Source organism: Sus scrofa, chromosome 7, assembly GCF_000003025.6.
Source record: "Sus scrofa isolate TJ Tabasco breed Duroc chromosome 7, Sscrofa11.1, whole genome shotgun sequence".
In the NCBI taxonomy this organism is placed as follows: Eukaryota; Metazoa; Chordata; class Mammalia; order Artiodactyla; family Suidae; genus Sus; species Sus scrofa.
This window is the reverse complement of record NC_010449.5, coordinates 20,206,133-20,229,196: the sequence shown is the minus strand read 5'-3', so window position 1 is coordinate 20,229,196 and position 23,064 is coordinate 20,206,133. Positions and strand designations below refer to the sequence as shown.

General features: G+C 41.1%; 1 protein-coding gene across 6 annotated transcripts in view; it reads right to left on the bottom strand.

Moving 5' to 3' along the window:
* Positions 1–23,064, bottom strand: part of CARMIL1 (capping protein regulator and myosin 1 linker 1) — a 317,002-nt gene that overhangs the window by 124,235 nt on the left and 169,703 nt on the right. For all 6 annotated transcript variants that reach the window (XM_013977486.2, XM_021099791.1, XM_021099790.1 and 3 more), the window contains exons 10-13: positions 18,352–18,440; positions 16,840–16,934; positions 7,474–7,560; positions 1,331–1,434 (exon numbers count right to left, since the gene is read on the bottom strand). In XM_013977486.2, coding sequence (XP_013832940.1) covers positions 1,331–1,434; positions 7,474–7,560; positions 16,840–16,934; positions 18,352–18,440 — 375 coding nt within the window. The remainder of the gene's footprint in view (positions 1–1,330; positions 1,435–7,473; positions 7,561–16,839; positions 16,935–18,351; positions 18,441–23,064) is intronic.

Below are 23,064 nucleotides of genomic sequence, written 5' to 3'. Positions count from 1 at the left end.
CGGCTGGGGGAGCTCTAATCAACCTCAAGTGGTGACAAGACCCTACTTGGCCAACTCTTCCCTAGCAGGCCCTACAAGGCTGCTCTCCCAGAATGGCTTGCTGAATGGCTCCCAGAACCTCAGCCTGTGCAGGGCTGGAAGCCCTCTCTCACCCAGGCCTCATCATTCCACTCCTCCTTCCCCAGAGGCCAGCTGGGACAAGACCAGCTACTGTGCTGTCTTGGGTGACTATTAATGCCCCTATTTTAGCAGTCTTATTAAATTTCGAGCTCGTTCGTCTTTTATCCTTCTCTCTATTCTGCTAGTTTGTCACTGTAATGTCTTGTTGGTTTCCCATCAGACTCCTTGTTTCATCTTTGGAAGGGGATTTATGAATCATCAATGAAAGTGACAACTAAAATTGGACAAAACACTGCAAAAGCCATGGTACACCAGGAAGTATTATGTAATTGAGTGCGAGCATAAGGGAGAGAAAAATAGCTACAAAAAGGGCTGTGGCAACATTCTCTGTCTTACAGGGAAAGTAAAACAGAAGAGTAGCGAGAATACATTTCACATTGGTTTTGACTCCCATAAAGCAATGGAACCCAAGTTAAGTCCTCTAAAGTGGTCCCTGTACTGTAGGCCCTATTGGTGAGGGAGAATTTCTTCAAAATTCTATCCTGGTGACCAGAGGGGAACATTTACCCCATCTGGCTACGAGATCATACCTGATTCACTGTACCAAGAAGATCTGCCAGACATTTCTATTACGGATTCAGCTGCAGGAGAAATCTTGCTATAATTGAAGGGAAACTTTCTGCCTTCACACTCAAACTTTCAAGGGTGTCCCCAGCTGACTCCTAACCATACCCTTTTCTCTATTGAATTCATGGAGTATAAGGACTGCAGTTCATCCCCATATTCCCTTTCAATCACAAACTATTTTAAAAGCCACCAGTCTTCCCAACAATATTATCTAATGATGAAGTAATTCACTTCACATTTCCCATCTTCTTTATCGGGCAATTTTAAAATAGGTGCAATAATGTTTTGAAATGAAGAAAAAAAGTTCCTTCAGAAAAAGTGTTTTGAGAAGAATTTAAACTGCAACAACATTAACTGGCAGGGGTGGGGGTAATCCATGGAATAGACTATATTTAATAAAGGAAGGCTCTTGAACTTTTCTCTAAAACACTTGATAAGCTCCTAACTAAATGACTTGAAGATGCCATGATAAAGGGAGATGTGGGGAAATAAACTACAAAGCCCTGTTTAGAAATGATTCCAGGCTTATTAAGTACAGCTTCTTTGAGGGGGGCAATAAAGAAAAAAAAAAAAAAAAACCTACCGAGAGGTCATCTCCGCGAAGGATGTTCCCTGAGAGGTCCAGATGGATAAGGGTGGTGGCGGTCAAGGGGTTGGCACTGAGTGACTGAAAAAGGCTATTCACCCCTGCAACATCAAGAAGACCCAGGCTCAGCTTCCACTCCAGGAAACAAATGAGGTTTGTGAGTTTCTTTCAATGGTTCAGCAGCCCCACCAACTTGCAGGACTGAGGTTAACTCTATGCATTGTCCCCAAAAGGTAGCTCTTTTGACATCTTCTCAGGAAGAATAGTTTAGTCACAGACACAGCCAGCTCACTGAGTTGGAGAAAGAAAAGGGTCAACTTCATTTTGCTCCACCTCTAAGGATGCGGATAGAAAGGATTTATTTTGAAGTCTTAGAATGATGCAAGCAATCTAATTGATAATTCTTATCCTTCTCTGAATCCTGTAAGGTGATGCTTGACTTAGTGTACTACACGAAAACGATGTAGATGCAAACTCAGATACTTTAAGCTATGTATGCAAATTCAGATACTTTAAGAAATGTATTGCTTTACTTAATGTATTATATTTGAAGCAGATTGAAATGGACTTTACAAAGAAAAAATGATCTATACACAAAGGAAGAAGCAATCAAAAGGAAAACCTGCTAATTAACACTCTATACACTATTGATATGCATAACATAAATGGTTCAAGTTAAAGGCAATTGAAATAAAGTGATAAAAAAAAAAAACCCTCAAAAAGCAAAGAATGAACACACGAAGAAGGCAAGATTGTCCTATGAAAAGAGAGGTCTGTTTCACTATGTGTGGTTACCAGTAATTGAAATAGGCCTGTGAGTTGGGACCTTATGGTGGGTAGATTTTCATCAGGCCACTTGCAAACAGAAGCTCAGAAGGGGCTGGTCCCTCACTGGGATTCCAAAAGGTCAAAATACACACAATTATCACTGATGATTATTCTTAAGATAACAGGGACATGGGCCATTGCAAAGCTCTTCGTGTTTTTACTGAAAGTCTATGGTTCTAAGCCTCATATTTTGGAAATATAGGGCTATTTCTAAATGGGGTATACCTTTATCAATCACTTTATTTTTCTGATTTTTCTGTAAAATTCTTCTTGAAAGTCCCAGCCTTTCTTAACCATCCTAAAGGGCAACGGGGAAGGGGTTTCTGTCCACACCTGGACAGAGTCTTCCACCAGGATAAGGTTGGGGTGGGGGTGGGGGGGTCAGGCCAGAAGTGGTGATGGCTGCAAGACCCAAGGAGTCACTCCAAGAAAAAAAAAGGAAAAAGCTGAGGGTTACAAGCCCCACACTGGAGCAGGTCTCAGCTCCATGTTTAGAATGTTTGGTGTGTGGTACTGATGAAGGGGTTATTATCTTATTCTGCAACTCTGGAGTGGTACAAAGAACCAGCTCCAATAAAGTGTGTCTGATAAAGGCCACTGAGCCCCAATAAAGTGTGTCTGATAAAGGCCACTGAGCCCCAATAAAGTGTGTCTGATAAAGGCCACTGAGCCAAAATAAAGTGTGTCTGATAAAGGCCACTGAGCCTTTTCTAAATGGTGAGTGTGCTTTTGGGTTTGGAGAGAAAAGACTCAGAGGCCTAGAGGGGCAAATATTTTACTTGAGTACATGGCAGAACTTCCTGGCTATCAACTCGACATTTACTAAGTGCTCATAACATGTTTATAACATGTTGGGGGTTGGGAAATATGTGTCAATAAGACCCATTCTTTGCTCTCAAAAAGTTCAAAGACCATGAGGAAAGAAGCTAAAATAAATTCCAGGATGAAAAGCTGGGGCTACACAAGGAATATTTCAATGCAGCAAATCTTTATTTAAAGCCTACTGTATACTAGGCATGGACTTCTGACACCCAGAGGATACCATTTTACCCTTTCAAAGCCAGTCCAGTGGGACAGACAGACAGTGGAAGAATCACCATCTAGTGAGGTCAATACCCTCAAAGAGCTAAGAAATAAGAGGTTGGCTGTGAAGGAGGTGATTAATTAATGTCAGATAAATTAGCATTATCTAACATTTATGGTGGTTTGATTAATTATGTTAGATAAAAGGAACTTACAATAGCCTAGAGAAAAGATTAATTTCTGGTAACTTCTAGGATGGTTTAAATGACCAGCTTCCTTCAGTTTGTCCTGTAATTGACAGTATCGATATATTTTGCAGTGTAATACATGAGTTCAAAACATTCGGAAAAGACCAAGACTTTCATCTAGAAAACCAGTTGTAAAATCATTTTCTTGGTGAGGTGTAACAAAACTCAATAAGTAAATTCCCAACTTAGAAGGTGAAATTACCCTTGACAGTAAAACGCTCCTTGACAAGCGTGGGCACTTGGCAGTTGGCCAACATGTGAATAGAATTGGGAAAGAATCCTGTTATCAGCTCAGCTTCATGCCACTGAAACAGAATGAAGGCCTTCTTCCCCCACCTCTTAGCCCACAACCATGTGAGGCCCGGGATAATAAGCACACTAATAGCAGGAAATGACAAAAGTATAGGATGGAAAAAATCAGGGCTTTTCCAACCCAAACTACGCACAGATTTTCATGCTGTTCTCAATTCTGGCTGTCTAGTGATTTTCACCGTTCTTCATATTTATTACGGGAGTGTATACAGCTGGAAAAAGGTGGTACCAGATGGTCCTGCATTGACATAATCTGGCAACCAGCAGGACATTTACTAGAAATCCAAAAAACCATCACTTAGCTAACATCTGAGGAAGAGAAAGGATATTTGGAGAGAGTATGGATGTGATGGGAAGATTCAAAAAAAAAACTCCCTTAATTATGGAGCCATGAATATGTTTTCATAGAAAATATAAATGTTAGTCAAATTCAGCAAACGCTTACAACTGCAATTTAATCTGAGTCATTTTGAATCTGCAAACCTTTCAGATCCTTTGTGACTGTCTACAAGAATACTCAAAACCTTTAAGAAATCATTTAAAAAAAAAAAAAGCAACATCAAGATATACATCTTCGGAAGGGCAACTTAAAATTCTTGGGCATTCCCGTCATGGATCAGCAGTAATGAGCCCAACTAGTATCCATGAGGATGCGGGTTCAATCCCCGGCCTTGGTCAGTGGGTTAAGAATTCGGCATTGCTGTGAGCTATGGTGTAGGTCGCAGACGCACCTTGGATGTGGTGTTGCTATGACTGTGGTGTAGGCCGGCAGCTACAGCTCCGAGTCAACCCCTAGCCTAGAACTTTCATATGCTGCGTGTACAGCCCTAAAAGGACCCAAAAAAAAAAAAAAAAAAAAAAAAAAAAAAAAAAAAAGATTTGCATCACCTGCTATAAAACAATATTAATTCTCAAATGCATTTTATTGCCGAGAAGAGATAAAGGTGTTGACCTTGATTCGTGAAGGGTACAGGGCATGCAGGGCTGCTCTGATTCACAAGGAAGCTGAGGAACCCAACTCTGCCTGGGGAACCTGGCCACTCTCATCACGCAAGGAGGGGTGGAGGCCTCAGTGAGTGGGTAGCACTCGGGTACCTCAGAACCTTAGGCTGCCCGCAGAAGGAACAACAATCACCGTATCCCTCTCTTGCCCATAGGAATAAACCAATAAATAAATGCAATCAAGTGTTTTAATAAACTTCTACCTTCTAAAAGAGTTAGACTTATGAAGCTCATGGCAAATGATTAGTATTTTAATGTGTGGCGAATTCATATGAATAAAAAGAAAAAAATGAACACTGTAAACAGAAGAGTAATAAAGGAGGGGACCTAGCAATTGCCTCCAAAAGATATACAAGTGACTCAGGAACAAGGAGGGAAAGTCACCTAAGCAAAAACTGAAGAAACTAAAATTTCAGAACATGCGTATATGCTTGATAAACTATTTTTAAAAGCGTAGAATATCCACAGATGGTAACTGCAGAGAACAATGTACAAAATACTTGAAGGACAACTTGATGATAAACAGCAAAAATGCTTTAAAATATTGTGCAAAAAAATAAATTTTTTTTTTTTAAATGTGCAAACTCTGATCTTGCAATTTGGCTTATAGGAAGAAGAAATTAACAGCGGACTGGTAATTAAATGTAGAGGTCATTTTGGCATTCTTTCATCTTTGAAGAAATTTAAAACCATCTAAATGTATAATAACAGATCATTTAAATAAATTAGGGAACACTTTGCAGATGCTGAAGCACTCCAAGAAATTTGGAGATGTGTAAAATAATACAAAATATATTTCTCTGCCTCCCATGCCTGTTTCTAGCACAGAGCTCCAAGAACCCTCACAATTATTCACTTCTAGTGATAAGAACACTAGAAGCATCTTCTGTTCTAATATTTGTCTTTGACCCTGACCCTGATACAGGTCTCCTAAAATTCCTAAGTGATAAGAGCATTAAGAGCATCTTTTGTTCTAATGAGGCAACTCTGGGTGGGCTCCTGGATAAGGGCTGGTCACCAGAAAGACCAAGCCAGAATGAGAAGCTTGGAATTTCAGCCCCACCCCCGTCCACTGATGCTTCCCTAGAAAGAAAGAGGCCATGGAAATGCAGTTAATAATTGATCATGCCTGCCTGCCGAAGCCTCCATAAACACCTCAATAGCATGGGGACTGGAGAGCTTCCGGGTTGATGGAAGTTTCACACCAAAGGAGGGTGACACACCCCAGCACCACAGGAACAGAAGCTCCTGGGCTTGGGAGCCTCTGAGACCTCACCCTGTGTGTCTCCTCATCTGGCAGTTAGTCTGTATCCTTTAGTCAACTAGCAACTGTGCTTCCCTGAGTTCTGTGAACCACTCTGGCAAGTTAATCAGACTTAAGAAGGGGGTCTTTGGAACCTCTGAGAACCTGGGCTTGCAACTTGACATCTGAAGGGGGCTGGTGGGGTGGGGAGGGGGGCGGTGCACAGGAGTCTTAGGGACAGAACCCACCACCTGAGCAACCGGACACTTTCCAGGTCGCTACGGAGTTCAACTGGAGAATGCCCAGCCGGTGAACCAGAGAATCACTTGGCATGGGGGAAACATCCTCACACAACTGGTGACCAAAAGCGTTAGAAGTGAAGTGTTCTGTGTGAGCAGCAGAGGAGACAAACAGGAAAGAGAAACACGGAAGGGAGGGAAGAACGGAGGTTTTCCCTATATGGGGTGAGAGGTACTTTTCAATTTCGGATTCACATATACACACCACTGTATATAAAACAGATACCCAATAAGGACCTGCTACAGCACAGGGAACTCTACTCAACATTCTGTCATAACCTATATGGCGAAAGAAGCTGAAAAAGAATGAATATATGTACACGTATAACTAACTCGCTTTGCTCTACACCTGAAACTAACACAACACTGTAAAGCAACTCTACTCCAATAGTTAAAAAAAAGAAAAACTTTTCAAGCAGAATACCAATCATGTACACAAGGCACAGTGCATGCAGGGACCTTGCAATTATTATCACGGAGGTGCTCAAGTGGCAAGAGAAAAACAGAACTGGATAAATGAGAGGATGGTGCGTGGAGTCAGGCAAGGACCTGGGGAGGGAAAGGCAATTTCCAGGACAGGAAACAGAGGAGGCAGGGCTACAGCGGTGACTGATTGGGCCATTAGGCTCAAGCTTCTTCTACACAGCAGGCAGCCCATGTGGGGGGTGAGGGCAGGGAATGGGGAAGCGGTAAAGTGGGGATGGGAGGGCCATAGTTTTTACTACTGAAAAACATCCAGGGAGTACCTATCATGGCGCAGTGGTTAATAAATCCAACTAGGAACCATGAGGTTGCGGGTTCAGTCCCTGGCCTTGCTCAGTGGGTTAAGGATCCAACGTTGCCGTGAGCTGTGGTGTAGGTTGCAGACGCGGCTTGGATCCCACGTTGCTGTGGCTCTGGCGTAGGCCACTGGCTACAGCTCCGATTCGACCCCTAGAGCCTGGAAACCTCCAGATGCCACGGGAGCAGTCCCAGAAAAAGGCAAAAAGACAAAAAAGAAAATTAAAAAAAAAGAAAAAAGAAAAACGTCCACATGTAAGTGGGCCCAGGTAGCTCAAACCACATTGTTCAAGGGTCAACTATACTTTTAAATCCAGATACAGAAATGAGTAATAATTCTAACTATTTAAGGTAGAAGGGCCAACAGAAACAGCATAGGCACAAAGTTAACAACATATACTGTACCTTTAGGTGACACTGAGGTTTTAGATAAATTTAAATGCTTTAATCCTTTTGGGAGTTTGGCAAACTGAATACTTAAAGCCGACACACCTGAGAAAGAAAGAGAAAAAAAAGGGATTATTCAAATTTTTAAGTTCTCAGGATTGCATTTGTTTTACCAAAGGCTGAAGATTAACTTGAGTTTGATTCCAATGTAAACGACTGCTTTTTCAGATTTTACAGACTCTCCTGAATGTACGAAAAAATTTACTTCAGAAAATTCGGTATGGAAGATCACAGAGGAGAAAAATCTAGATGACTGTGGGGATAGCAATGACTTTAGACACAACACCAAAGGCACAGTCCATGAAAGAAATCATCTATAGGAGTTCCTGCTTTGGCACTGTGGGTTAAGAATCTGACTGCAGTGGCTTGGGTTCAATCCCTCGCCGGGCGCGGTGGGTTAAAGGATACGGCACTGCCACAGCTGCAGAGTAGGTTACAGCTACGGCCCTGGCCTAGGAACCTCCATATGATGTGGGGATAGTCATACAAAATAAATAAAAATAGAAAAAGAAATCATCTTTAAGCTGGACTTGATTCAAGTTAAAAAGTTCTGGGAGTTCCCACTGTGGTTCTAGCAGGTTTGAACTCGACTAGTATCTATAAGGATGCAGGTTCGATCCCTGGCCTCGCTCAGTGGGTTAAGGATCCAGCATTGCCGTGAGCTGTGGTCAAGGTCAAAGACGTGGCTTGGATCTGGTGTTGCTGTGGCTGTGGTGTAGGCCAGTAGCTCCCATTGGAGCCCCAGCCCTGGAACTTCCATGTGCCACAAGTGTGGCTCTAAAAAAAGGAAAAAAAAAAAAAAAAAAAAAAAAAAAAGTTTTGCTCTGCTAAAGAAAATGTCAGGAGAATGAGAATACAACCCACAGACTAAGAAGAAATCGTTGCAAAAAAGCACATCTGATAAAGGACTATTACTTAAAATATACAAAGAACTCTTAAAACTCAATCGTTAAGAAAATACATACACTTAATTAAAAAATGAGCCAAAGACCTTGACAGACACCTCACCAAAGGAGACACACAGATGGCAAATAAGCATGTGCAAAGATGTTCTACATCATACGTCATCAAGGAAATGCAAGCTAAAAAAATGAGATAGCACTACACACCTTGGCCAAAACCCAGAACCACAACACGAAATGCTGGCCAGGCTGTGGAGCAGGAGGAACTCTCACTCACTGCTAGTGGGAATGCAAAATGGTACAGCTGTTTTGGAAGACAGTTTGAAGGTTCCTTACAAAACTGAACTTTCTATTACCATGTGACCCAGCAACCACAACCCTTGATTATTTACCCAAAGTAGTTGAAAACTATATGAGATTTTGGAAAAGGAAAACGTATGGAGACAATGGAAAGAGGAGTGATTGCCAAGGGCTGAGCAGAGGAAGAGGAATAAACAGGTCAACACAGAATTTTTCAGGCAATGAAAATACTCTGTAAGATACTAAAATGATGGATACTTCATGTATTTTTCCAAACCCACAGATTGTACAATACCAAGAGCGAACCCTAAGGAAAACTATGGACTTTGGGTAGTGATGATGTATCAAATGTAGGGTCACCAATCATAGCAAACATATTACTCTGGTGATGGATGCTGATAACGTGGGTGACTATGCACTTATGGGAACAGGGAGTATATGGGAAATTCTGTACCTTTCTCTCAATTTTGCTGTGACCCTAAAACTACACTTAAAAAAACTGAGTCTTCAGACATGGAAAGTAGACTTGTGGTTGTCAAGAGGGGGAGGGAACAGAGTGGGATGGACGGGGAGTTTGGGGTTAGTAGATGTAAACTATTACATTTAGAATGGACAGGCAGGAGTTCCTATTGTGGTGCAGCAGAAACGAATCTGACTAGCAATCGTGAGGTTGCGGATTCAATCCCTGGCTTTGCTTAGTGGGTTAAGGATCTGGCTTACCATGAGCTGTGTGGTGTCGTTGCAGATGCAACTTGGATCCTGTGTTGCTGTGGCTGTGGCCAGCAGCTATAGCTCTTATTGGACCCCTAGCCTGAGAACCTCCTTATGTCGCAGGTGCAGCCCTAAAAAAAAAAAAAAAAAGCAAAGAAGAATGGATAGGCAATGGGGTCCTATACAGCACAAGGAACTGTATCCAGCCACTTATGATGGAACATGATAAGAGATAGTGTGGAGAAGAGCAATGTGTCTATATGTGTGGTTGGGTCACTCTGCTGTACAGCAGAAACTGACAGAACATTGTAAATCAACTATAATAAAAAAAATGTAGACAAAGTTAAAAATTAAGTCTTTAAAAAAAATAGGTATGGAAGAGAGAAGGATACCAGACTGTTACTTTAAATATTAAGAGTAATCACTGCTGACTCATAACCAATTCTTTCATGTATTCTTTCATTTAGCAAAGCATATGCTACATAAATGTTAAAATATTTATATGCATGTGTGTGTATGTATATATATCCATATCATGCTGAAAATATTTGATAGATCAAAGTTAAAACCTACTACTAAACTTCAAATTTGTTGCACTCAGGTTGACTTGAGCTGTTTTGCTTTGTTCTTTGAGAAAATGACAATTTTTAAACTTTTAATATGTTCTTTTGTGTTGGACACACCTGTAACACCACATAAAATTGTAAATGCCTATAACCGAACGCAAGACCAGAATGGAATAATTATTTTACGCTACTAGTGACATGCACACATCTGTTCACTCCTTAATCAAAAATTTTCTGTTAAAAAGGAAGACACAGAGTTCCCTGGTGGCTCATTGGGTTAAGAACCCAGCACTGTCACTGCGGTGGCACAAGTTTGATCCCTGGCCTGTGAACTTCTGCATGCCATGGGTGTGGTCAAAACCAAAACAAAACAAAAGGGAAGGCAGACGAAAAGGAATAAATAATCCAGCAACATTTTTCTCTATGAATAGGACGATCACACTCTCAATAGTGAAAGTAATAAAAATGAAGCTTCTAAGTTAGAATAAAGTGAATAAAGTCATGTTTGCTCATTTATTCTAAAAAAAGAAAAAAAGCAGGATTAAAGGTAAAAAGGACTAAAGGCTCAGATACAAAATGTCTGGTTAAAGTAATTTTCTATCTGGTTCCAGATGAAGTTACAAGCATCTTTCTTTCCTGACAAAATGTTTTGTTTTCGTTTCCTAGGCATCCACAACTCATAAACATACTGTATTTCTTCTTTTTTTTTTTTTTTTTTTTTGTCTTTTTGCTATTTCTTGGGCCGCTCCCTCGGCATATGGAGGTTCCCAGGCTAGGGGTCCAATCGGAGCTGTAGCCACTGGCCTACACCAGAGCCACAGCAACGCGGGATCCGAGCCTCGTCTGCAACCTACACCACAGCTCACGGCAACGCCGGATCGTTAACCCACTGAGCAAGGGCAGGGACTGAACCCGCAACCTCATGGTTCCTAGTCGGATTCGTTAACCACTGCGCCACGACGGGAACTCCTGTATTTCAAGAAACATCCTGGCTAAGTGCTAATAGAATGAAAGGCATAACTGTGGTCAGGACTATTCTTTTTTTTTTTTTTTGAAATTGAAAGAATTAAATTGATTTTTTTATAAAAGGTAACAGATTCTTACACTAAGGGTCCTCCGATTTGGCCAACTTCAAAAATGGTGTCTTGGCCACATGATTAAATTGAGGGCGGCTGGCAGGCAAAATATCAGGAAAAAAAGAGAAATTAACCTACCTTGGACTTTCTGAAGCTAGTTACTCTATGGTGTCATGGAAGAAACTGACCAGCAAGAAAACCTTTCCCCACAAAGAAAGGGCAGAAGCGACTTTTCAACTTTTGGCCAAAACTATTCAATTCTGCCCCCCAAATAAAGCAAAACCTGGCTTTCAGAGCTGTGAATTAAAACAAAATCTATCACCAAAAGCTTTCATTTGGAGACTTAATGAATAACCCCCCTTATGATTTATTTTTGTTTTAGTATGTGTCAAATTTAGAATGAAACAATCTAATTTTTATTTCTCCTTTCAAAATGAAACTGGGAACCTCCATATGCCTCGGGTGCAGCCCTAAAAAGACAAAAAAAAAAAAGAAAGAAAGAAAGAAAGAAAGAGATTCAAGAACTAGGAATACAGGAGTAAAAGACTAGTAGAAAAAATAGAGTCAAGAGCTTAATTTTTGAGCTCTAAAATCCAAATCTATGCAGTTTTGACAATATTGTTTTACTTCATATAGCCATAAAAAATATCAATTAAATATGGCTGAAATCATGACTCTAAAGAAAAGTACGTTCTGTTGTATAAGCTGTCATGCAGAAAACCTGACATCTCTAAATATCAGTGACTAAGAAAATTTATGGACATGCAATGTTTTTCCATTCGCATCCATACAATCATTTCCTTCCATTTCCAAAGGAAATCTAGGCAGCCAAATCAGAAAAGCCCAACCACAATATAACAGATTGGTTGTTTGATTATTCAGGAAATCCTAGGCAGGAGTCTGAACAACTGGTACTAGATAGGACTCTGCAAGCTCTCCCAAATTATGTACAGTTTCCTCATCCATAAAAGGGGAACAGTAACATTTGCACTATTTAACGTCACGAGGCTGTTTTATGAACCAAAGGTGACAGTGAAAGTTAACATTTATGGAGCGCATACTGTGACAGGCCATTCTTATGGCTTTGATGGGCATTATCTCATTGAATCCTTAGGACACCTTCAAGTGGGAGGTGCTATTATTATTTGAGAGATGAGGAATCCTCCAAGGCATAGAAAAGTTAGAAAAATTGCCTGAGGAAATTCAGATGGAAAGCGAGTAAGCCCAGATCTGGACTTCTTTATTTTGACTCCAAAACCGCTGGTAGACTCTAAGACATGAAAGCTCTTGAGTGCCCCAACATAGAAGTGGCAATTCTAGAATCTATTTCTCTTTGTCTTATTTGGAAGGTCAAATCAGAGCCACCACCACATGGCTGGGAAAAGAAATACTTGGGTGCTTCAGGTCAACATTTCGAGAAGAAAAACACGAGATAGGATTCTAAATCATCTTTAAACAAAATAATCCAATTTAGAACAAAGCAAGGGGAGGAAACAAGGACAAACATTCCTGCCAAAGGCTAAGATCATAAAATCCAGGGTAACTGGGAAGGGTAAGGAGGGAGACGAGAACAAGGAGGTTGTGACATGTGGGGAAGGACAGCATGTGAATGAGCTGAGAGAAGAGCTACAAGCCCGAAAACACTCCACTCTGATCCAAAAAGCCCTTGGCTCCAAAGGATTAGTCACAAAGTGATGACTGAAACACCCTGGTTTCAGATACCAGGTCAGCCCAGGGGACTCACCACACAACTAGTTAATAAAGTTGAGCTAGAGCAGGGTGTTTCAAGGCTTTTTTTTAGCCTGACCCACATCAAGAAAGAGATTTCATATCGTGATGCAGGAAACTCAGGCAACAATAAATACATGCACATTTAATAGAAAACCCAAGCCCGAGTTTCCCCGGACAATGCACTTTGATGTTGTCTATTTTGTTTCTTTAAAAAAAAAAAAGCTTACTGTGAACTATTAAGTTCATTTCATGACCACCTAATGGGTCATGGCCTACAACCTGAAAACACACTGGCTGGAATGCCAAGAGCAAGCTGGGGCATGAGCCTAGCCCCTCAACTGGGATATGAAGAGTGGGTGCAGGAGTTCCCTGGCGGCCTAGTGGATAATCATCTGATGTTGTCACTGCTGTGGTGCAGATTCTATTCCTAGCCTGGGAACTTCCACATGCTGCAAATACAGCACCCCCCCCCCACCTCCATCCAAAAAGAGCTGGTGTGTGTGTGTGTGTGTGTCTGGTCTGCTCACTGCCTTGTGGGGCTCTTTCAGAGAGCAGGGCATCCAGCGTTGGAAGGCCTGCCTGTACACACCACACCCCTGCTCACTAAATCACACTTCAGCCTCCGCACCACAAGCCCCTGCATAACAGAAAGCTGCCTGTCTTCTGCACACAAGCGTGACAAAGAGGCTGAGCTGTAACTATCAGAGATTTGCTGCTTCAACATTCATATCACAAAGCAAGGAACCAAATTTCCCTCTCTGAGTTTCCAAATAAGTCCCTGAGAGGAGGGTTCAGGTGCAAAATCAAATTGCACTTGGTGCTGAAATTCCTCAGCATTCTGGGCTGCCAGACTGCCTTGTGTTTCTTTGTGTTTCTGTGTAAATAATCTTCCCTGGCTTGGTCTCTTTTATAGACTAAACAAGTCAATTCTAAACTCCTCCCCCATGCTTTTTTATTGTTTTCAATTGAAAAGCTCAGAAAAGTCATGAAAATTTGTCCCAAGTTTGACGTTCCTATAAATATTTTATGCTTGGTTGGATTTCTCGTGCAATTTCCATCCAGGAGCGGAAAAGCTACCCATCATCTTCCAGTATTTAGACCAGATTAGAAAAAAAAAGAAAAGAAAAAAAAGAAAAAAAGCCTATAAAGAATTTGTGTTCAGGAGGCTCAGCCCCAAGAGAGAAGAAAGGTGGGAACGACGGGGCTGGCAGGTGTCCAAAAGCTCTGGCAAACACAGCACCGAAGGAACTCCAGAAGGGGCAGAAACACGCAAAGTCTTAGCTTGAGAAAATATTTTCAGGAGTGTCAAAACTTGAGTGTGTGTGAGCAGAAAACACCCTGGAGAGTCGGTATGCACGCACAAAGCGGAGGAAAGCATCCTTGGAATGATTCATGCCTCCAACACCTGTGGGTGGACTGCAGGTAGGTGAAAAGACACACAAAATCAGGGCACAGAGGGAGGAAAGTGGAGGAAAAAACCAGGGAAACATCGTCTCTGAATTACACACTCTGACTCCACGCAAGAGACATTTCCATCACCTTCGCCACGGATTCAAGTGCCATTCAAAAAAAAAACCACAAAAGGGCCTTCCATTAAACGAAATCAAACTCAATTTAAGGAAAATATTTATTATGTACAAGTTTCTAGGCTAGATGCGGTATGTCTTAGGTGGTTAGAAGGGAATGAGGGACCAGCCGTAGGCATGAGAAGTAAGCTGATGGAGACATGTCCGCATCTAATTACAACGCAGCAGCACAAAGGAAGAGCTGTCACACACGTTGAAGGCATTGAGGGTCCAGGAGATAAACCTGCACCTGAGTTGACAGGTTGCCCAAGAAGGCTGCTCCCCAGAGCATACGAGGTGCGCGACAGGAAAGATGCAGGGCCTCAGATTCATTCCTCCCCCTCAAAGCCTCCCAAACCCAGATAGTACGAGAGGTCTCTGGGGCCTGGCTTCTTTCAAGGAACATCATGCTTTTGAGGTTCAGCCATGTCATAGCAGGATCAACGCTTCATTCCCTTACACGCTTGAGTTGTGGTCTCCGGGCCGTGGTGCAGATACACCACACTGTGTTTGTCCCCTCACCGGTGTTTCCAGTTTGGGGCTGTCATGGACACCACCACTGTCAACATTCATTCACCAGCCTGTGTGTGGATGTATGTTTCATTTCTCTTGCGTCATACCTAGGAGTGGCATTGCTGGGTCACAGAGCAAATTTAACTTTTTAAACCGGTATTTAACTTTTCTAACCAGTATCCAAAGAGGCTGCACCAGTTTTCACTCCCACCAGTGATGCATCCCTTCGCATTTCCCACACCCTCCCCCACACTTCTTTCGAGGATAGCCACACTACTGGGTGTGCACTGGTGTCTCAATGTGGGTTTGGAATGTGTGTTTCCCTGATGACGAAGGAGGGTCCCTTCCTGGTCTACCGCACTCCAGATCTCACATCCTTAGTGATCTGCCTTTAGCAGCTACTGATTTTGTCCTGTCAGTAAACAAATACATTCGAGGCTCTTGCGTCTTAAATACAAAAGCAAAACAGCCCTACTATCTACAGACAGTGATCTACGTAGTTTCCACTTTGTTGTATTCACCACTCTGTAGCATTTGGCTAAGAGACAGACCACTTGGTTTTCCTAAAGAAAAAAATAAACCCTAGAGAAATAGAGAGAGGCAGCTATCATTTTCCCCTTTGCCTTACATCTATCAGAGCGCCTTTCATGTGATCGAGTTGTCCACTTAAGTCTTAACCTTCCTTTAGATTCACTACTTCAGATGCGAGGAGGTTCCCCTTCAAATGTTTGCTTGGGCACCACATGGGTATCTTTTTCAATCAAGAACAATCTCAATGTCAGGAACGAAAAAGCAGAACTAAGAGTTTATAACACTATCTTCGACGCAGTTTAATAATTAATCCTCATCAAATATAAAACATCACAAGATGAAAGCCCCTCATGCAACAAGGCTGGAGAACATCTGCATCAGAAAATGAAAACAAAGTGTTCCCTCTTGACACTACTTCTTCTTAAACCTCGCCCATCCATGTCCTCCTCCTAAGAATTCAAATCCTCAAATTTCATTTCTAACCCTACAGACTTTGCCCTCTACTCATAAAGATTTCTAATGAAAGCTTCTTCTACCTCCTCCTGAAATCTAGTCCTTCAACTTCTATTCTCACATTCAAATGATAGTCAATATTCAAAGATTTGTGATAGGCAGAATTGTGAGGTGGTGCTCAAGACTCCTGCCCCCTAGTGAACATACCAAATAATTCCCTCAAGTGTGGGGGGCAGACGAATGAATATGATGGGATATCAGGGATGTGATTACATTCCTAATCAGTTGACTATGAATTGATCAAAAGGGAGTCTTTCCTGGGTGAATCTGCCCCCAAAAAAGTGAGCTAGGTAAAAAAAAAAGGAAAGCATCAGAGAGATGTGCTTCTGCTGGCTTGGAACACGAGATAAATGTGTTCCCAGGAAGAAGGGGCCACAGGAGAAGGACCTGAACCAGCTTCCACATGCTAGGAGGGTCCCTGACGGGCAGCTGGCAAGAAAATGGTGACCTAGTCCTACAACCTCAGGAAATTTATTTTGCCAGCAACCAGTGGGCTTAAGGTAAAATCACCGTCCCAGCTGACACCTGACTTCAGCTTCATGAGACTGAGTAGAGAACCCAGCTAACCTGTACCCAGATGACTGGCCCAAAGAAACTGGGTCATAATAAATCTGTCATCTTAAACTGCAAGGATTGTGATAACCTGTTACGCAACAATAAAAAACCAATACAATTATTTAAAAATAATATCCTCCTTCCCACTTGTATCACTTCAAAAATAGCTCATCAGATGATAAAATTTTAGCCTAAGTATTTTCACCAAAGGGTAGAAAGAATCAGAAGCCAACCAGAGCATCAGCAGCATTTATGAAATAATTACAACTGAGCTTGATACTATTGTTCAGGCATGGCTAAATTAAAACTCCCTAATCCTCTTACAGTTCTGGCATCAACAGTCATGTAAATGCTACAGTACCTCGATCCTCCAGTGGATTGCCAGCAAGGTTAATCGTGTGGAGTCCTGAGTTGGGATTATGTGCTAGAGCACTGGCCAGTTTTTGTGCAAAATCTCTGCAAGTAAACAAAATAATCAGATCAAATAACACAAAGCGTAAAACAGCTCAAATTTTAAAAAAATAATAAAAAAATTAAAACTAGACTAGCCAAGATAAAATCTAGAAACAGAGAAGCTTTCTTTACGATACTGATCTCTATATATAACATGTATTGGTTAAATCCAATCTGTTTTCACTAATACACATCCTAATTAGAGAATCTGTAAAACCACAGCCAGAATATGGCTCACCTTGATTTATCAAAACCTCATTCAAAAGAAAAAATAAAATATGTAACTGCCCCTTTAAGGACACACCATAGACTGCTATTAATAGCACCATTCAGCCCACCCACAAATGAAAAAACAAATCCTGAATGGAACGTACTTTTCATGAAAATTGCAATAGGCTAGTCACTCAATCAGTTGTAATTTCATGCAATACTCATGAATGCAAAACTGATTGCCCTAATCATTAAATTTAAAAGCTGCAGTTGCTAACAATATATTTTAACCAAAGTCAAAATCACTATTTTAAGTATGTTTAACTTAAACTAACACACCAAGTGCTATGATTCTGAAACTATCAGCCCTCCTCACTTAGTAGCATGACAAACTCAAACTCACAGGTCCCTAGTAAGGCTTGGGTATTGATTACTGAACCACTAAAGGAAGATCATTTAAGTGTGAATTTGAAAGAGAGAGAAATAAAGGGGCTAAAACAGATCAAAGCAAAGCAGTAACGTTATATGAAATGTGTTATTACTATGACTTCTGTTGATGATACTAATGAAAGCTAACACATAGCATCTGTAATATGAAAAATACTTTTCTAAACACTTTACATGTATGAATTCATTTATCCTTATTACCATAAAATCAGTACATTATGTCCATTTTAAAGATGAAGAGACTGAGACACAGGGAACACGTGCAGGGAACAGGGCATCACAGATGCCATGAGGCATCTGGCTCAAAGGTCCATGCTCTCAACCACTATACTCTGTACCTTCAAAAATACCATGTGACACAACAGCCAAAGATTTCAGAAAAGTCTTTTTTTTTTTTTTTTTTTTTTTTTGTCTTTTTAGGGCCGCACTCATAGCCCATGGAGGTTCCCAGGCCAGAGCTGTAGCTGCTGACCTATACCACAGCCACAGCAATGCCAGACCCTTAACCCACTGAGCAAGGCCAGGGATCGAACCTGCGTCCTCATGGATACTAGTCAGATTCGTTGCCACTGAGCCACGGTGGGAACTCCAGAAAAGTCTTGACCTTTGTGATAATGATAAGGAGGGTTCTCAAGGACTTTAAGAAGGGAGAACACCTTGCTTATGAGTAGTCCAACTCTTTCTTCAAAACTATGTATTAATTTTGGAGGAAGTGGCAAAAAATGTTAAAGCAACGCATTCATATATTCAGGAAAATACTCACGTTCTAAGTCCAGCGTTTTCCAATACCAATTCTTCCAGTCGATTGGACCTACTCACCACCCTCAAGATCTGTTCACAGACATCGGTGGACTGTAACAGAAAATATTCTTTAACCATGCCATAAGTCTAAAAACAACCTGACTTCACTGTCAGAAATCTACCCAGCTGGAAGGTTTTAGATAAACAAATCATTCATTTAATCAACAAACCCTGGCTCAACATCTACTACTGCACACTCTCATGGTGTACATCTAAGGAATACAACATAAAGGACAAAGTCCCGGCCCTCAAGAGCATACCATCTGGAAGGCAATCAGACGAGGAGGAAGGATACAATTATGATAGAAAATTAAAAAGGCCATTTTGGTAGCGCTACGGGCGCACAGAGGCACATCTCACCCAATCTTGGAAAAAACCAAAAGGAATTCCCAAGACAGTGATAACCACAATAAAGAATTAAAGCCCCAGGAGTAGCAATGAGGGGGACCACGTTGATGATGAAAATCTCCTTACTGAGCTCTTGTCATGTGTCAGGCCTTGAGCTGAGCCCTTTATGTGTATTTCACTATAAAACTGTTAATTAACCTTTTTGTACATACGAAAATTATAGGTAAAGATATCATGTACTTTAAAAGGGTGGCTGAATAACCACTGGATAAATGCTAAGTCTTACGATGTTGCTACTAGTCATCTCTAAAGCAAGAAGACTTTAATAAATAGTCTCTTATGTTAATAAACCTCATGTTTACAAAAGCCATGTAGTTGTAAACTTACATCTGTCAAAATATTTTAAATGGGTAGGATACAATGATAAATGAAAATGTATCATTAAAATGGCATGTTTAATAAAGATTACAACAATTGAAATAGCTAATGTATGTATGGAGCAAAGTCTTGAGGGGGCTATCAAAAATGAAGACTTATGGAATTCCCGTCGTGGTGCAGCGGAAACGAATCCGACTAGGAACCATGAGGTTGCAGGTTCGATCCCTGGCCTTGCTCAGTGGGTTAAGGATCTGGCGCTGCTGTGAGCTGTGGTGTAGGTCACAGACACGGCTCGGATCTGGCATGGCTGTGACTGTGGCACAGGCCAGCAACTACAGCTCCAATTAGACCCCTAGCCTGGGAATCTCCATGTGCCGCTGGTGCAGCCCTAAAAAGACAAAAGACAAAAAAAAATAAAAAAATAAAATGAAGAGTTATGCCCCGGTAGAATTGAGCATAATTCTTTCTTTTAAATTTTTATATAGCACAGGGAATTATATCTAGTCACTTGTGATGGAAAATGATGGAGGATAATGTGAGAAAAAGTATATGTATACACACACACACACACACACATATGTATGACTGGGTCACTTGGCTGTACAGTAGAAATCGACAGAACACTGTAAATCAACTATAATGGAAAAAATAAAAATCATTAAAAAAATAAACTTTTACGTATTAATGTTTTGTATTTATAACCCATATTTATATAAATATATTTATCCATATTTATTTACAGTATTCCCAAGCTAATTTAAGATGGCACCTGACCTTAAAATTATTTAAACATTAAAAGTGATTTTTAAATGTCATTATAACCTAGGGTCTATTTAAATCCTTTATTTTATTTTATTTTTTTTTTGGTTTTGGTTTTTGTCTTTTCTAGGGCTGCACCCAGGGCATATGGAGGTTCCCAGGCTAGAGGTCTAACTGAAGCTGTAGCCGCCAGCCTACACCACAGCCACAGCAACTCAGGATCCGAGCCGCATCTTCAACCTACACCACAGCTCACGGCAAGGCCAGATCCTTGACCCACTGATCGAGGCCAGGGATCGAACCCGCAACCTCATGGTTCCTAGTCGTTAACCACTGAGCCATGATGGGAACTCTTCCTTTGTTACTTTAAAAAGAGAAAAAAACATTTTCTGTGTGTCATGGAATACAATAGGCAAAGAGGTTTCTTTTCTTGAAATACCACACGAAAACATTATAGTTCCTTGATTTATCAGATCACAAATATTCAATTGGATTAACCATTACTGGACCAGTATAAAATGTAGCAGAAGTTCTCCAGTCAAGTATCCTTTAGAAAAACTGACTTGAAAAACCACCAAGTCATGCAGCATTTAAATTCTTATAATTCTTACGTGCTTTTTGATCCCATTGGTTTTAAAATGTTGTTTTCACACTAATGCTGGGCTTCTAATGTGTCCCACAGATTGATGAGAAGAAAGGAAAATTAATTACAAATGACCCAATGCCTGCAATTTATATTGTGTTGACAGTAGTCATTCTCAAAATTGGTGACCCCTTATCAGTATAATTCTTTGCTTTACAATATACGAAGGGAAGTGATCTTCTATGTTGTCATGTCATTACTCAGACATGCTTTTGCAAAGATTATTCTAATTTCCAGGAACAATCCACGGTATCATTACCTTTCCAGGGCTAGCTGAGAGCATCCAGAAAAGTAATTTACCAAAGCCAGGCTGTGAAGCTGGGCTTTCCTTTACCTGTTGGTCATAATTACTATAATAAAAATTTATTAGGAGTTCCCGTCATGGCGCAGTGGTTAACGAATCCGACTAGGAACCACGAGGTTGCGGGTTCGGTCCCTGCCCTTGCTCAGTGGGTTAACGATCCGGCGTTGCTGTGAGCTGTGGTGTAGGTTGCAGACGCAGCTCGGATCCCACGTTGCTGTGGCTCTGGCGTAGGCTGGTGGCTACAGCTCCGATTCAACCCCTAGCCTGGGAACCTCCATATGCCACGGGAGCGGCCCAAGAAATAGCAACAACAAAAGACAAAAAAAAAAAAAAAAAAAAAAAATTATTAAAGAAAATGTACGAAAAGTGTGTCCATCTTTAAGATGCCAGTAGGGGAGCGGTGTAACAAGTCATTCATGCTTACATTAATTATGCTTTTTGTTAAGCGCCAACTGCATGCATTGCTACACCAAAGAGTACACAGTGACCGACATTTTAAAGAGATACACACACAAACCTAGACACCAAGTAAAATATTACCATTACTGTAGTCTGCCCCAGGGTCTACTTCACGCTCAGCACTGTGTTCATGGATTGCAGGAAATTTTTTTTTTTTTTTTTTGCTTTTTAGGGCTGCAACCGCGGCATATGGAAGTTCCCAGGCCAGGGGTCAAGTCAGAGCTGTGGCCTCTGACCTACACCACAGCCATAGCAAAGCCAGATTTGAGCCACACCTGTGATCTACACCACAGCTCACGACAATGCTGGATCCTTAACCCAGTGAGCGAGGCCAGGGAGGGAACCCACATCCTCATGGATCCTAGTTGGGTTCATTAACCATGAAGGGAACTCCTCAGGGGAAAATTTTTTAACAAATGAGTACAATGACTCTCCGAGAGCTTGTATTTAGTCAAAAATCAAAAGGAGAGTATCAAAACTACTGGAATCACTATAAAATAAGGAGTGAACTATTCTAAAACAAAACAAATATGAAAATTTGGTACTAAGAGGAACCACGTCCCTTTCTCAGCCCAATGATATTTTTAAAAGATCTAAAGAGTTCCCGTCATGACGCAGCAAAAACGAATCCGACTAGGAACCATGAGGTTGTGGGTTTGATCCCTGGCCTTGTTCAGTGGGTTAAGGATCCAGCGTTGCCGTGAGCTATGGTGTAGGTCACAGACGCAGCTCAGATCCTGCGTTGCTATGGCTCTGGCTTAGGCTGGCAGCTGTAGCTCCGATTGAACCCCTAGCCTGGGAACCTTCATATGCCACAGGTGCAGACCTAAAAAGACCAAAAAAAAAAAAAGATCTAAAAAGATTCAGTGATGCGCACTGATTTGCCTAAATTATAAAACTGAGAGAGTTGAACAAGACCCCAATTCTACTGTTAATGAGTCCAGAATCATGGTCCTATCTGCTTATTTGACACACCATCTATTTTTTAAATCCCTCTAGCCCTCTATTTAAATAAAGTTCAGAATAGTGACTGGTCAACTGGCTTTTCATGATCAGCATAAAGTATATGAGTCATATTTTGCCTGTGGTACCTTACACACAGCAGATTCTACTGAGCTAGGAGCAATCTTAACAACCCAGAGAACTCACATAACCTCAAAGGAAGTCACTTCTTTTTACACTTTATGTTTTAAAAAACCCAAAGTAGATGTAATGCCTTCTCTTTGCCTCAAATAAAAAACGTTCTGAGATGGTATATTGCCATACCCATCATAGGAAAAAGTATCATCTCTTTAACTTTGGGTTTAAAAAAAAAAAAAAAAAAGGAAGAACTGGTATTCTTTTTGAAAACTTGCAGTGATGTTCCAAAGACCATTTTCCATTTTCCAAAACCAAACGTTAAAAATATGCACATGTGCATTTTTATGTCAAATCTCAGTTAATAGAAAAGCAGAGGGCACGCCTCAAATCCTGTCCTTCTACTTCCTGCTGCTCCAGGGGTCCCAAGGAAGCATATAAGTCTTTGCTTGCTTGTCTTGCCAAGACTAAAATAATTAAGTGCATGGTTTCTTCCCTAAACATCTAAGGCAGCTGAAAGGAGATGCTGACTGGGAGGAATCATGACAGAATTGCAGTGATTTGGGACAACTTCCAAAAGTGGGATATCCGCCACTTCCTCAAAGTTCTCTTGTGCCCCATATTGAAAATCGCGGGCTTAGATGAATGCCTGAATGACCCAGGAAAACTGACTTGGTAGCAAAGCATTGTCCTCAATCCCTAGGCTC